The following is a 15,343-nucleotide window of genomic DNA, read 5'->3' as shown; positions in this document are numbered from 1 at the left end:
GTTGTAAGTCCGTAGACATACCGCTGTGCCACTGGGGGCGTAAAAATTAAAGTTTAAGTAAAATAGTTTGTGTTAGTAGTGAAACTTAGTTGAACACCAAAGATTTACACTCTCCCTCTCTTTTATATATATATATATATATATATACTAATTCTAATATAATAAACTATCATAGTTTAGTTCCAGTGATACAAACATTAAAATGTATAAGCAGTGGCCTAGTGAGGGTGTCTGTTTCCTGAGGCAAAACATAATTTGGTGCCCCCCCCCCCAAAAAAAAGCAATTCCAACTCGGGTGTTCTCAAAATTCTGTAATTTTATCTTTTATACAGTAATAGTTTCATTTCAATATCATTTCAAAACTTAAAGTATTTCTTTCTATTCTTTTTTTTATATTACTGCACTGTATATGTTTACTATATATATGTATATGCATATAAAACAAGTCATTGAACTGCAGTCAGGAAATGTGGGACTAGTTTGTTATAACTTAGATTTTAGCACTAGTCCTTCAAACTGGCATTAATACATCTTGAATTAAAATCTATACAATAGATCTATAGAAAGACAATAATAAGTAATATATTATATATTAATGAGTGGTTCATGCTTGTTGGATTTTTCTCTCATTCAAGACTTCATCATGATGCCTGTTTTCTGAGACTTTGTCCTTTCTGTGTCACAATAATGAACTTGAAGCATGTAAAATAACAATTAATGGGACTTATCATATGATCCTTCATGTTTGTAACCTTGTACATAACCAGAGCCATCCACTAAATCCTCTCTTCCCCCCTTGCCTTTCCCCTTTCCAGTGTCATCAAATCTTGACTTATGACTGCCAGTATACTTGGTGTGGTCTGTAAGGCGGCTTACCACACTTCCAGAACCTTTAGGCTGTTGAGATAGTAATACAAAAAATAAGACAATAACTTATCTTTCTGATAATTTCTGTTACTATATTCACATACAATAACATACCACAGGGTTTGTTAGTTCATCAACTTTGATGCAAACAATTTATTAACATTTACTTTTTTTTGAACTTAGGAAAGTTCTATTAATTTTAAACAAACAGGAAAATATCTGTTTCTTCTGTTTCTTAACATTGCTTTGTGAATTTCAATTATCAATGAGTAATATATAAAATAATCTGAAATAGAGTTATAAAAATAAAACATTAAATGTCTTCCTAAAGATAGGTTAAAGAATGAAAATGCAATTTAAAGATAATGATGCTGAACAAAGTAAATGATTACTAAATATCACGTTTTTCACACGATTATTAAGTGTATTTACCTGGACTAATTTAGCTTGCTATGCAGCACAAAAGAAAATTATTTTTCAGTATTGCTATCACATTAAATGCTGCTGTAAAAAGTTGACATCATTTTTAATTTTTTCTCTTAATTGGTAAAAGTATACCCTTACAATGGATAGAGCACATAAAGAATTTAAGAGGATACATACATATATATATATATAACTGATTTTGTGTTGTTTATAAGATAGTCTCATGAGACACACTAAAAGATAAATCAGATTAATAAACTCAAACATGATAGTTCCAGTTATTGAATTAAATAAATGTAAATAATACTGCACACAGTACTAATGACCTATTATATTTAACTGGGTATATTTTTATACACAGTTACTAAAACTTCATGGTGAAAGCATAATTATGCATACTTAATGTTTGTGTTAAATTCAGGAACTGGTAAAGGATTAGCATTGGCTCACTTCCACAAATAACATTAAGTCGTTAAGTTGATACACCTTTAAAACCAAATTCAGAGAATGTGAATTATTACAGAAATTTACTTGCTTGCAAGTAAACAAAATAGCTTCTGATAATGCGTAAATTGAAGTATAGTTAGTATGAATTTTCCAGATATAATGATTTTGTGATGCTTTATTGCAATACAGCATCTATTACCTCATTATTTTATGTTATGTCACTAGTGGATGTTATTTAACATCATTATGTTATGGCTGCAAACTTATACAAGTCTATGCTGAAAAGCAAAGGACATAAATACATGAAGATATATTGATTATGTTTACTGTATATAAATTACAAAACCCTATTACACTGAATCGATATACAAATATCTTTTTACAGCATGAAGTCTCTTTTTTCATTATGATGTAAAGTATAATTCCTGTTAGTAACTTAATTTGCAATAATTGTAATTATTTATAACTTAAGTATGATTTTTCAAGTAAGATTTACCATGTTTTACTCGACATTTATGTTTAGTATTCTTTGGATGGTGAACACCCACAGATGTGTGTGTGTTTTGATTGACTTTGTTCTCTCTGTGTGCTTTTAGGTATCATACCCACCTTGACTTGTGTCTCAAGATGCATGGCATATTCCTTCTTAGTGGTAGTGTTACTAGATGTAAAAAAGGTGGTCTTGTATGATGAAATGTCTTCTCTGCAGTATTTTATTCATTGATATAGTGTATGATTTTTCCTTTGTGAATGTTTCTTGTTTATTAAGGTATTGAAAACATCTACTCTGTCTGTGTTCTCTTGAAGAAGTTTATTGTAGTTGTTTTGTTTAAAAAGTTAGTAAATTTATCAAGGGTGTTTTATTACACCTTGAGGTATTGTAAAAGAAATTTTCTTTATTAAATGAACAGAATATATTCACTGGATGTCCTGCCACCAAAGTGGTGGAGGTACTATATTCCTGTCATGAAGTAGTACTATTCTCATCTGATTCAACACCATTGTTGTAACTCAGTAATGCCAACATAGTCAAAAGGATGTCTTTATCTACAGCTGCTTGCTCTTAAAAGCGACATATATATAACTGATGATTTTTGGTAGCAGCAAGTATCTTTTCATTGACATACATTTGATACCCTTATATTTTAACTGTCATGTATGTAATTTTGGTTTTACCACCTAAATAATGCTAGATTATTTAGGTTATTATATTTAGGTGCTGTGTTTTAGTCTTTCTTAAAATTATTGCAATTCCACTGCACTATCCTTCTGAAAGAAATGTGTTGTGCGACTTAAAAACTGTTACAAGGAATGATGAAGATTCCTAACATGGGAGAGTCAACATACCTTAATTTGTCAACAGCTAAATAATATTTAACTCACAGTGGTTTTAGATGATGTTCCAGGTGGTCCACAGCTGGATAGTTTCTGCTTGATTTCAGTCACATCCATTTTCTTGTTTTTGGCAATATTTTCCAGGAATTGGTTGTATTCGTTTAGGTTCAAAGCTTTCTTCACCCTGTCCAGAAATACAATATTGAATAACTCTAGGCTAAGTTAATTAATATCTGATAGTGATACACTGTGAGATATCAAATTCTGCTTTTATTTTATGGTTTTCATAACCATTCATTTATTATTCCTCCTGTTGTTTAGTTCAACTATTAATATTTAGTAATATCAAAGCACTAACTCACCTTATATTATTCATTTATTTAAACATTTTACACAATTGCAGAAAATATTGTATAGCAATAACCACAAATCTTGTTTGAAAAAGAACAAAAAAGAGAATCTGTGACAGAACCTTAATACCTGCTCTATGTAATTTATTAGCTTGTAAAAAACAAACTTTTTTATAAATAAAACATATCCCAGGTTACAAAAATCTTATCATTACTAGCTATATATAGGAATCAAATAATTGGAATAGTGTAAGGTAGAGAAAAGTATTATCATTATATTATTTGGAGGCATTATGCGAAATATTTGGTGATGCTCCTTTGCAGTTTCAGTGTCCTTTTGGGGTTATTAACAAGGGACATAATTTATGTAGGGGGAGGCAATTACTTCTCCCTGTTTTTAATATCATTTGTTTATTTTGAGAAAATACATAAAGATAGAATGTGTAGTTTGAGCTAGTTGAATTGTTCTTCAATAATGTACAAAATAATCACAGCAAATGTTTCCAGAATAGACTGGTTTTTATATTACAATCTTTCAAAAAAAGCAAAACAAAAACAATGACCCCACCCAAATGGAACCTGAAATAGAGGCTTTATACAGCTACTGTTATTGAGGAATATACATGTGTTGAAGAACGGAGAGTATTAAAACGTTCTTGCAATTTTTAATCACGATAGTATTATATTTCTCTATTGTACCTAATGTATGTATCCAGGTTTACTTAATTTCTAAAGCCCTCCCACAATCTTTCACAAAATAACTTGAGAATTTTAGCAAGCATTTTATTTTCTAAAAGGTCATGTGGAGGAACAAAAAAAAAAAATATAAGGCAGGTTAGTAGTTTTTAGGCTCTTGGCTTTAACTGAAACTATCGAGGACTCATGTGACTGGTTCCATTGATTTTCATGAAAAACTGGGATCGTTCAAAATAATAATTCAATACAAAATTTTCGAAATGTCCATATTGGAGCTCCCTAATGGGGCACTGAGGGATTTTTGGAGACTCTCTGAATTGCTGCATGATTTTATTTAAAAATTGGCTAAACATATACATAAATATTTACGTAGTTGTTGTTGTTTCGCGTTATTAGTGTTAAACAATTGTCTAACACCATTTGTACTACCAAGAGATATAAAAGCTAATAAAAAAAGGAATACTTAAATATTAAAAACAAAAATACTTAGAGATTTGCTTGAAGTAGATGCCAGTGTCAGTTGTGGTAATTTTCTTGCCATCGATCACTTTTGATTGTTTAAACCACTTGTCACTATTGAAAAGAGTGATTGAGTCTCCCGTGTTCTTGGTATCTCCAAACTTAGCGAACGCCTTGAACATCTCTTCAAATGATGCACCCTCTTCTCCCGACTTTGGAGACTCTGAGCCACTTGCTGCCATCTACTGGTAAAAAATAAATATATTTATACTTTTAATCAAATGATTATTTACTTTTTTGAACCCACATTTATTAAGCGTAATGTTTATTGGGGCTTAAAAATGTTCCTTATTAATTTGTTTAGAGGTCTTAGTTTTTGTTATAGAGGATAATTCTGTGATTTAAATATATTTATGTAAAATATAAGCCAATGAAGCAAAATTTAAAACGTTGTTTGTCGTATTAGCTCCCAACTAAGTAATAAAAGCTATGCCATAACCATATGATAATTGTAGTTTCGAAAGTAATATCAGCTTAGCTAGTTTGATGACAGATAATATCACCCAGGAGATATATATATATGTGTGATATAAATGGATAGTGATTTTGATTTATATATTTACGTATGACTCACAACAACGAGTGATGAAAACAAACCTGGGTGCTAAATGTAGTTGAAACTAACAAACAAGCAAACAAAAACTGATCGGTCACCAACTCTCTTTCGTAAAGAAAAAGAACAAAAATGTGTGTGTATCAAAAAGGCACACCCAGCTTTCTTTGTCATTTTAGATCTTACATACACACAAGTACATTTCTGTAAAGAATATTTTATATTGATCATATTAAAATATTTTCATTAAACTGTTTTTTTCTTTTAATTGTGCCCCCTAGTGGCACAGCGGCATGTCTGCAGACTTACAATGCTAGAAACCTGGTTTCGATATTCGTGGTGGGCAGACCACAGATAGCCCATTGTGTAGCTTTGTGCACAACTTCAAACAAACAAATCTTTTAATTGTATACGTGAAAAAATGTGCACTAAATCTTTGTTTCAAACTGAATTAGATGTAATATATTTTGTTCATATAAAACTCTGGCGTTCATAACCAGGAAGCAGAAAAAAGTTAAAGCTTTGATACATTAATATTTTTAATGCAAAAAAAAAAGAGTACTAATTTGTAGAGATATTTGAAATTAAAGCAGTTACAAAACATTTCTGTATGTACAAGTAGTGAAGGTAAAAGATGGGGTTTTATTTAATAGTAGGTAAATAAATGTTCCTATAGAAATTGCTTTTAAAACAGTAACACCAGCAATAAGTTATGGATTTCACGAAACATTGAACAAATACAGTGTAGGGTTAACTTAAAATGTTATGTACTCTCGAAGAACAATGATACGAAGAGATGTGTATGTTTTTAAGTTACTTTTCTACTCATATAACAGGCCTAATGGTTAGGGTGCTTGATTCGCAATCTACGGAACGAAACTCATCGCTGAAGAAGCTCGTAATAATTTAATAAATTGCGTTCCCTGCATCTTTAAAACTCAGAAGACAAGCCTTTATTATATTTTTAATATTTGACGTTAGCAATTTCGTGTTTGCGAAAACTCAGCTGCGCGTACGATATAATATGAGTTTAAGTTTGTTTCAGGATTTCGCTCAAACTTAAACACGGGTTATGTGCGCGTGGTCTTTCCTTAATTTTCACAGTTACACAAGAAGAAAGGCATTTACTCAACAACACCCACTGTCAAACTCTTAGACTACTCTTGTCTTATGGAGCGCACCCAAGGACCCAAAGTACGGAGCGGAATTTTGTGTAAGAGGTTGCAAACCATGTAACTTTGAATTCACGCTAAACACTAAACTACATCTGGTCCAAGATATTTAGATACAACAAAATTTGAGTCTTTGCCTACGCTGTTACCTATCCTCATTTGCTTAGGTTTATCGTGCAACAAAGTATTGTCATGCTCGACGTTTTATCATTTTTATATTACGACGACTGCATATAATTTTTTTTCTTTCAAGAGTCTAAGTAGAGAAAGTTCAACTTCGAGAATGTTACTTAAGTAGCCCATCGATTCACGTTACACAATAAAAGAAGTAGACAACTGCAGAACAAATACTTTTGGCGTCATTCTGTCCAGCTCTATCTTCTATCGATTCTCATCTGCTGGTTGTAGAACAGTGTGATAGGTCAAAGAACTCATCACAACGTGAGATTAAACTATCGACTTATTTCAAATACTCTTCCTTTATGTTAATTTACATTCAAATATTCACCAGTAACTTATAGATTAGAATTTAAAAAAAAAATAAAGTTACTACTGGAAACCAATCCGGTATTTTTGCTTAAGCATAAGCGTCGGAAGCGGATTTTTTTTGTCGGGAAGATAAAGTTGGAAATAAATAAAACTTGTCAGAAGCAGGCGGAAAATACCGATATTCGGAAGCTTCTTTTCCCGAAAATTTTCCATAGTTAGAGTACCAGTTTAAGCCTGTTTTGGTGCAATGAAACCAAGATATCATTGGAATCAGGGGAAAAACGCAAATGAAATTAACATGAAAATAAGCAGATTAACTACCAACTTACATGACCTCTTCATTTTAGCCCTAATATTTATTTTATTTTTTCAGTTCCTTATCTCTAGCTACGAAGTTCATTTTATTACAATTATCTCATTATAGAGTCATTATTTTAGGACAAAAAACAAAAACAAAACTCAATTCAAATCGAGACTTATGGGTAGCGAAGTGAGTGTTGGCTCTTCCTGTTACGATGTCTATTTCAAGTCTTCTGTTGTATTTTAATGTATGTTTCACTTTTTCTGTTAGTATACTATATCATTTTTGTTACTCGACGACAGGACTGCTATAACACGGATCCATGTATTGAAAATAGAAGGTTTTCAACACAACACCTATTATTCAAAGTCATTACAATTGAAAAGCTAAGAGATCACACTGTTCTCTCTAATACTTCAACTTATATGGCAAATTCTAACAGATTACCAACCATGAATTAAAAGCAAATTGGAGCTGTGGCGTTGTTTGGATATTTTACCACCAAATTAATGGGTGATTTATACTGTAAGTATGCTATACTATATAATCTTTAACTGATTGCATCCCCTCAATACAGAAATGTTTACATTATATAGCTAAATGACAGAAAACATGCCATTCCTTCTTTTATGTAATATTCGATCTGTTATACTGTGCGATATAGAATTACCCTAGATAAAACTGATGATTAAACACTATAATAAATAACTACACAAAAGCTTTAGAAGTGTCTGAGAGGCTTAACTGTAACTTTGACTTCCAGAAGAAACAATACCAAAAATTCATATATAAATAATAATATGGGCTGGAGCACAAGGTAGGTTCTATGGGTTTGGAGGTGCTTTGCCGTTAGTACACGTTCAATTAAAAGGAATAGAACTCAAGACTTGTTTGTTTGCAATTAAGCACAAAGCTACACAATGGGCTATCTGTGCTATGCCCACCACGGAACCCGGATTTTAGCGTTGTAAGTTCGCAGACATACCGCTGTGCTACTGGGGGGCGAGCTCAAGATATCAACACCATTGAGATGTTCTTGTGCTTTTGTCGAACTGTATATATATATAGATTTCTGATGTTATGTACTGAATCAAAAAATAAATCATGAATTTAGTAGTTTGTGGGTCTGTAAGCCATTTCTCGTTTAATAAGAACTAAGAAGTGGACACTCACGTTAGTGGGAAAGCAAGCAATTAGATCTAAACAGAATTGGCTGTGTGAAAAAAAAAGAAGATAAAATTGAAAAGCTTATTGAAATAATGCTGGAGAATGAAAAATTCTAATTTGGTAACCAATCAAGACGAAATCGTAGATGTTTTAGATACTGTCTGGAATTATATCACAAAACCATTATGATCCAAGTTGGACAACAAGAAGTGTCAGATTAGGCGGGAAAATGGAAAACTGACCACTTGAATAAGAATCAACCTCTGAGATGAATTTGAATCTGGTTCTCCAGTGGCTCGCGGTAATTCATCAGTCTTACGACGCTAAAAATCGGGTTTCGATAACTGTGAGGGCAGAGCACTGATAACCAATTGCGCTTACCAACAACCATAAAAACACTTTTATCTCAATTGGTTTCCAAATAACAGGACTTTTTCATATGCGAAGAGTAATATTTTGGATTTTTTTTTCATGTTAAAAAATTAAACATTTTTTTTTGTTGCTGTTGTTGTCGAACTAATAAGCAATTTGGAACTAAGCTCAAGCCTAGAGCATGCGCGTCCAATTGTCAGGAATTCTTTATCGTTTTGTAAGTAAATTATAAATTATTGTTTGTTGGAGACAGGAGGTGGAAATGGTAAGAACTTAGTTTATATTTTATTTCGACTCATTCTTAAGGATTAAATGGGTACTTGGGAATATTCAGCGCAGGCGGTCTAACTCAGATTAATGGTTCGAAAGAACATGCTAAGTCGATTTTTTATAACCAGAAATTGATGAAGAAAATAAAAATAAAAGGTTTTGCAAATTGTTGAGTAATTAATTAATTACTAGTAGTACCAATGCATGTTTTTGTAACGCTTACGGTATTTTAGGGAATTGAAAAGTAAATAAATATAACTTAACGGCACAATTTACATAAACTGAACCAGTTAATTTCGAGACTTGTAAAATAAATACATTTAAACATATTATGTTTATGACGTAATCCAAAACACGGGTAGAATATCATTATAGGTTAGAGAATAAACAACTATTACCCTGTAAGTTGTGTGAAAAATATTGAGTTTGATTCGTCGAAAATTTGCAAACCACGCGAGTAGTTTGTTAGGTATATCTATATAGCCTAGCACTGTCAAATTCAATGTCCAAACGATATTGAGTTTTGTAGGTATGTATTTTCGAAATTTCTTGAAGCGATATATGCTGCATCTTTTCCAGAACTTATTTATATGAGTTGATGAATCGTGTCTTATCTTTTATTTGATTCTCAAATATGATTTTCCTTGATTGTATTTGAAGGGCAAGAAAACAAACTCTGTTTAGTAATCTAAACTCGTATAAAACGGCTAATTAAGAAAACAAGTAAATATTTTCGTGCAAATGGAGTTATGGAATATGGATAACTTTTATTTTATTCCTAGGTCTACTGATCAAATATAAGAAACAAAATTTGTATATCTCAGTATTGGAAACAAAAGTTGATAAAATTTACGTACGTATCGCACAAGAACAACATCAGTTTGAAAATATTTTATCGTACGTACTGTGTATGTTTTTGTTTGTTTGTTTATTGTTAAGCCCAAGGCTATCTGTGCTCTGCCCATCTCAGGTATCGAAACCCGATTTTTAGCGTTATAATCCCTAGGGTTTATTGCTGCACCACCTGGGGGTAGGCATCTTGCATATGAAGCAAAACAACTGAATCATATTTGAATATATTACGTTATGTTGGAATTAGAAATTCAAGCCGTTGCTACGGTATAATGCATAAAATTGTTAATAGATGGCAGTAGTCATTGTTGTTTATGCCTAGCCTATCTTTATAAAGTTGCCGTAGTAGTCTCGTTCAAATGAAAAGGGCTATATATTTTATCAGAAAGGTTAACTGATATATCAATTAAAAAAATTATGGCGTTTTCAGTAGAAACTGCCGGTGTTAATACTGCTAACCACGTGCTTGTTCTGCGCTAACCGTCCCTAATTTAGCAGTGAACGACTAGAGAGAAGGCAGCTAGTCATCACCACCCACCACCAACTCTTAGCCTACTCTTTTACCAACGCATAGTGTGATTTACCGTCACATTATAACTTCCCCACGGCTGAAAGGGCGAGTATGTTTGATGTGACAGGGATTCGAACCCGCGCCCCCCCAGATTGCGAGTCGAGCGCCCTAACCACCTGGCCACATATCCTATTTTTTCTTTCTTTCTTTTTCAAAATAGTTAACGTAGAATATTTCAATCTCCTTAATATAAGCTAATACAAATAAATTGTGATAATGTGAGGTTAGTGCCCAGATATAAATTGATCGATATTCAAAAAAGTAGTGTGCGTGTGTTGAGCGTCCTAATCCCCTGGCATAATAATTTGGAAAGAAAAAGAATGACATAATAACAAAGTTCTAAAGCTCAGTAAAAGAAATACAGATTTAATAATTTTGAAATGTGTTAAAAGCTGAATATATAAAAATATCGCTAATGTGTTTAATTTCAGGATTTAAAGTTTCTGGTAAAAAATGGATGTAGAGAAACACTGCTACTATATAAAAATAACACTGACAAAATAAGACCCCCAGTGGCACAGCGGTATATCTGCGGACTTACAACGCTAGAAACTGGGTTTTGATAATCGTGGTGGGCAGAGCACAGATAGCCCTTTGTGTAGCTTTGTGCTTAACTACAAACAATAAAAAGTATTATCTAACGGTGTTAACACATTTTTTTTTGATTACCATATACATGAATAGCGAATTTTTAATTTAGTAAATTAACTATTTTTTTAAAAAAAATTCGTCTTTTCAGCTCTCATTACAAGAATGGTTAGATTTTGTGAACTTAAGTTTTGATTAAATTTTTCCTGATTTGACAAGTTTTGATCCGTAGGTTAAACTTCAACCTTTTGGATAACTTGTTAATTACTTTCATGTGGTATTAATTAGTTGTTGTTGTCCTGAAAGGGCGAGCATGTTCGGTGACGAAGATTCTAATCTGCGACCCGCAGATAATGAGTTGAGGCGTTATAGTGCTAAAAATCGGGTTTCGATACCCACGGTGGGCAGAACACAGACAGTCCATTGTGTAACTTTGTGCTTAACATCAAAAATGCTTTACTTCCTGCCATCCATCTTGGAATCCAACCCTCTAAATTCTATGCACTGTCCATTTGCAGTTCATTGCTTTCAGAAATCCAGAGGGGAGCTTGCTTTATGCTTCTGGCTTCATTCTTGTGTTGCTTGTGGGAAGTTTGAATGCTTCACCAGTCTTAAGCAGGATGTTGTTGCTCCACTAAACGATAAATGTCCAACCAATTCTCTCGCTACCTGTATTGTATGAACTGTCTGTGGCTATAATGATAGGCGACAGAGTTTTTCTGTTTCACCCACTGCCCAATCTCTCCATTTTCTGTCTTGAGTGATTTACACAGATCCCAGTGGGGAGAGATGTTCATTCTACATGGAGTTTGTCTGAGGTCTTCAAGCGACCAATTAGTACGGTGGTGCCTGAGCCATACACTACTGTCTCCTGAGGCACCTTTTTAGGACTCACCTGCTTATTTGGTGTCTGCGGACCGTTATTGAATTGGTACGTTCAAATTGAAAAGATCAATGACACGATGATGAAATGCATGTTATTTACACTACAAGTCCTGGTAAAGAATTATGCTTGTAAGTGTTGTTGGTGCTCTGCAATGTTGCTAAGACTTGTGAAGTATAATAGGGGCTTGATGTGAGGGGTTAAAGTACATGCCATGACTAGTCTCAAACAGGGTATTTTGCATCTTTTTAATCTTTTTTAGCTACTTAGCACTCTTAATTACAAACTTTTCACAGAATGTAATCACTAGATATGATAAACATTTGCACATTGATGGGTGCTGTCATAAAATCACTGAGTGCCTCATTAAACCAGCAAATAGAAATACCCCAAAGCTCTCAACGCAAAAATCACAGCATATAGCAACCTAACTCACATACACTAATCACCAACAAAAAAATGTAAAAACATAAGAAAAGTATACATAAACACATAAGAATCTCACATATCAAAAACCAAATAAATACATTCAGAAACACCATAAACATCATACGTAACAAGTAAAATATTTAAAGAAAGATCACTGGGACGATTCCTGTTTTCAGTAAAATTTATAAACTAACTCCAAAGATTTTACCAAAAAATATTTAGATATTGGCCTCAACAACTCGAAACTCCGGATGAATTTTACATAGAAACACTCTTCTTAAATAAGAAAAAAAAAGTAAAAAGCAGCTCAATTTTCACATTATATTTCCCAGTATATGTTAAGGATGACACATTACTTCCTTCTGAAGAACATAATACAATATTAAATCAACTATTCCAATCAATCACCACCACCATAGACATCAAGAGATCAACAAAACACATAAAAAAGGTTCTTGGACAAGACCAAATACGAATAATACTGATAAAAAAAAAGGCATCCAAGGATTGTATGAACATCGAGTAGCTCGAAAATGCAATCAAGGCAACTAGCACAATTAAATTTAAAATAAAACCAAAGTTTAAAATGCACAATAAAAATTATATTTGGCTGATGGCCAAAATTAAAAAACTGTACATGTGTCGGTAGCTTTACGATACCATCATCATGAGTAAAAACATAGATGATAAACGGTTAGTTTTTATGGAGAAAGGGTTTAACTCATTATAATCTTTAAGGGTGGCGTGAATATTATACATAAGAAGTCAATATTTCTTTCCAAGACTGTGTATTATCGCCAGCTAACCCTTCATTTCTGTTTAACAAAGAACTATTTAACTTACATCACAAAATTTGTAATAATTATCTAATATTCAATTCACTTTGAGTGTTATGTTCAGTGAAAATTATTGTTTTATGCCATTGTATCAAATGATCTGTTTCGACATTGTGTTCAGCAAGAGGAGAAAGTACTAGAAAGTGTTGTTTAATTTTGTTAATTGGTTTAAAAATAGGAATAAAATACACTAAATACACTGGCGATTTGGCTAGTTACACCTTGTATATATGGTAATATTACTGTACTATAAATTTTATTGTTATATACACCGTTTAATCTAGTACATTGCTGAATAAATAGTGAGTCGGATATTTTTTTCCTATTATACGTTCAATGACTGTTTGTTTTAGAGCAAAGCCACATTGGACTGTTAGCTGTGTCCACAGCGTGGAATCAAATCCCCGGATTTTAGTGTTGCAAGTCTGTAGACTTACCGCTGTCCCACCTGGAAACAGGTTCAATGATTTCAACATTATAACCTCTATCATAATTAGTGATTTTTATATAACTCAATTCGTTTTTCAAAGTAGTAGAATAAGAACAAATTTTAAATGATCTATCTATATCGGTATGTATGAAAAGCTGTTTGTTTTTGAGAAAAGCCCCCCAGTGGCACAGCGGTATGTCTGTGGACTTACAACGCTAGATTTCGGGTTTCGATACCCGTGGTGAGCAGAACACAGATAGCCCATTGTGTAGCTTTGTGCTTAATTACAAACAAACAAACAATTTTGAGAAAATAGGTGACATTATCCTTCATTTGGCAGCATGGAGACTAAATATGGTTTCTGATTAATAGTTGTGGAAACAATTCTATTAATATCTCTTTTAACAAGTACGTCTAAAAAAAGGCAGACAATTATCTTGTTCAATCTCATATGTCAACTGAATAGACTCAGAAAAATTAACATTGTTTAGATAATCAGCAAATGTTTTCAACTCAGTATCTCCATACTGTCAAACCAAGAACGGGTCATTCACGAATCTAATCCAACAATCAGATTTTAAAGAAGCATTATCGAGAGCAATACGTTCGAAACTATGCATATAAAGGTCAAATAGTAGTGGAGAAAGAGTGGAACTCGTGGCTAATCCAATATTCTTCTCATAATACTTTTCGTTAACTCTAAAAAAAGAATTTTCAACACATTTTAGTTAAATAAATGATGTCAACAATTTCGATTGGAGAACTTGTATGAGTTTCTTGTAAGATAAGCATACGAACCTTCATTTAACAACTGATCTTCACTAAAAATGTAATCACATTACTTTACATCCTCCTTTGTCAGCTTGTGTAATAACAATATCATTGTTAGTCTTTAAAATACTATAAAGCTATTTTTATATTATTTTGTCAAATTAATATTAATTGTGCATTTTCAACGTTGGTCTTATTCTTAATTTTTAAATCTAGCAAACCTTTTCAACTTACTGTCAAAAGTTAATATTGGATGCAAGCCAATATTTCACAAGGAAGGAAAGCCAGTGACGAAACCAAAAAGTTATAGAGCAATAAGCTCTATCATTGCTTAGGCAAAAATCTTAAAAAAAAAACAGATTAATACTAGACTACTAACTTTTGTTGGAACTGGACGATAAATTAATGGAAAGTCAAAACGTATTTAGGAAATTCAATCAAACTACTGATCATTTAGTTAAGATCACAGAAACAATTACAAAGATATCAATAAAAAGCATTACACAGTAGTATGTTTTCTCGTTGTACATAAAAGCTTTTTATAACGTACGGCATAACAGTCTCAGGTTTCAAATGGAACAAACACAGGATATTATCTGCTAGCTTTCCAACTTTTTGGACGACCGGAAAGTTAATGTGGAATACACCTACTCTGATTATTTTACTTCTGAGGCAGGAATCCCTCAGGGAGGGAGTAATTGACCTGTTCTAATTATCATGTATGTAAGTAGCATTACTTTATTTCAATTTGCTGATGAAGTGGCTATCTGGAAAAAATTCCCCCAGACACTTTGATAGTTTTCTCTAACGGTCAACCTCTATTACACTTAATAGAAGAATAGCACAACAAATGGCGCATCAAAATTAAAGCACCAAAACTCATGCAGTCTGTTTCACCAAATCTCCACAAATTAGTAAACAACAACCACCTGCTCTACACCTATATGGTTTGTTTTGGAATTTCGCGCAAAGCTACACGAGGGCTATCTGCGCTAGCCGTCCCTAATTTAGCAGTGTAA

The 15,343-nt window shown here is 32.7% G+C and overlaps 1 protein-coding gene across 4 annotated transcripts in view; it reads right to left on the bottom strand.

Annotated features, from left to right (window-relative positions):
• Positions 1 to 127: 127 nt before the first annotated feature.
• LOC106478787 (TPPP family protein CG45057-like) overlaps positions 128 to 15,343 on the bottom strand; it is a 45,394-nt gene continuing 30,178 nt past the window's right edge. For 2 of the 4 annotated variants that reach the window (XM_013939356.2, XM_022382441.1), the window contains 3 exons: positions 4,608 to 4,825; positions 3,124 to 3,259; positions 128 to 897 (listed from right to left, as the gene is read on the bottom strand). In XM_013939356.2, the coding sequence (XP_013794810.1) occupies positions 715 to 897; positions 3,124 to 3,259; positions 4,608 to 4,822 (534 nt within the window). In that variant the 5' untranslated portion in view covers positions 4,823 to 4,825 and the 3' untranslated portion in view covers positions 128 to 714. Of the gene's footprint in view, positions 898 to 3,123; positions 3,260 to 4,607; positions 4,826 to 8,564; positions 8,576 to 15,343 lie in introns of those variants that run through there. The other 2 variants (XM_022382442.1, XM_013939355.2) reach the window with 2 other exon arrangements.

The sequence above is a fragment of the Limulus polyphemus genome, unplaced genomic scaffold, assembly GCF_000517525.1.
Source record: "Limulus polyphemus unplaced genomic scaffold, Limulus_polyphemus-2.1.2 Scaffold249, whole genome shotgun sequence".
Lineage (NCBI taxonomy): Eukaryota > Metazoa > Arthropoda > Merostomata > Xiphosura > Limulidae > Limulus > Limulus polyphemus.
This window is presented reverse-complemented; position numbering and strand designations above follow the sequence as displayed.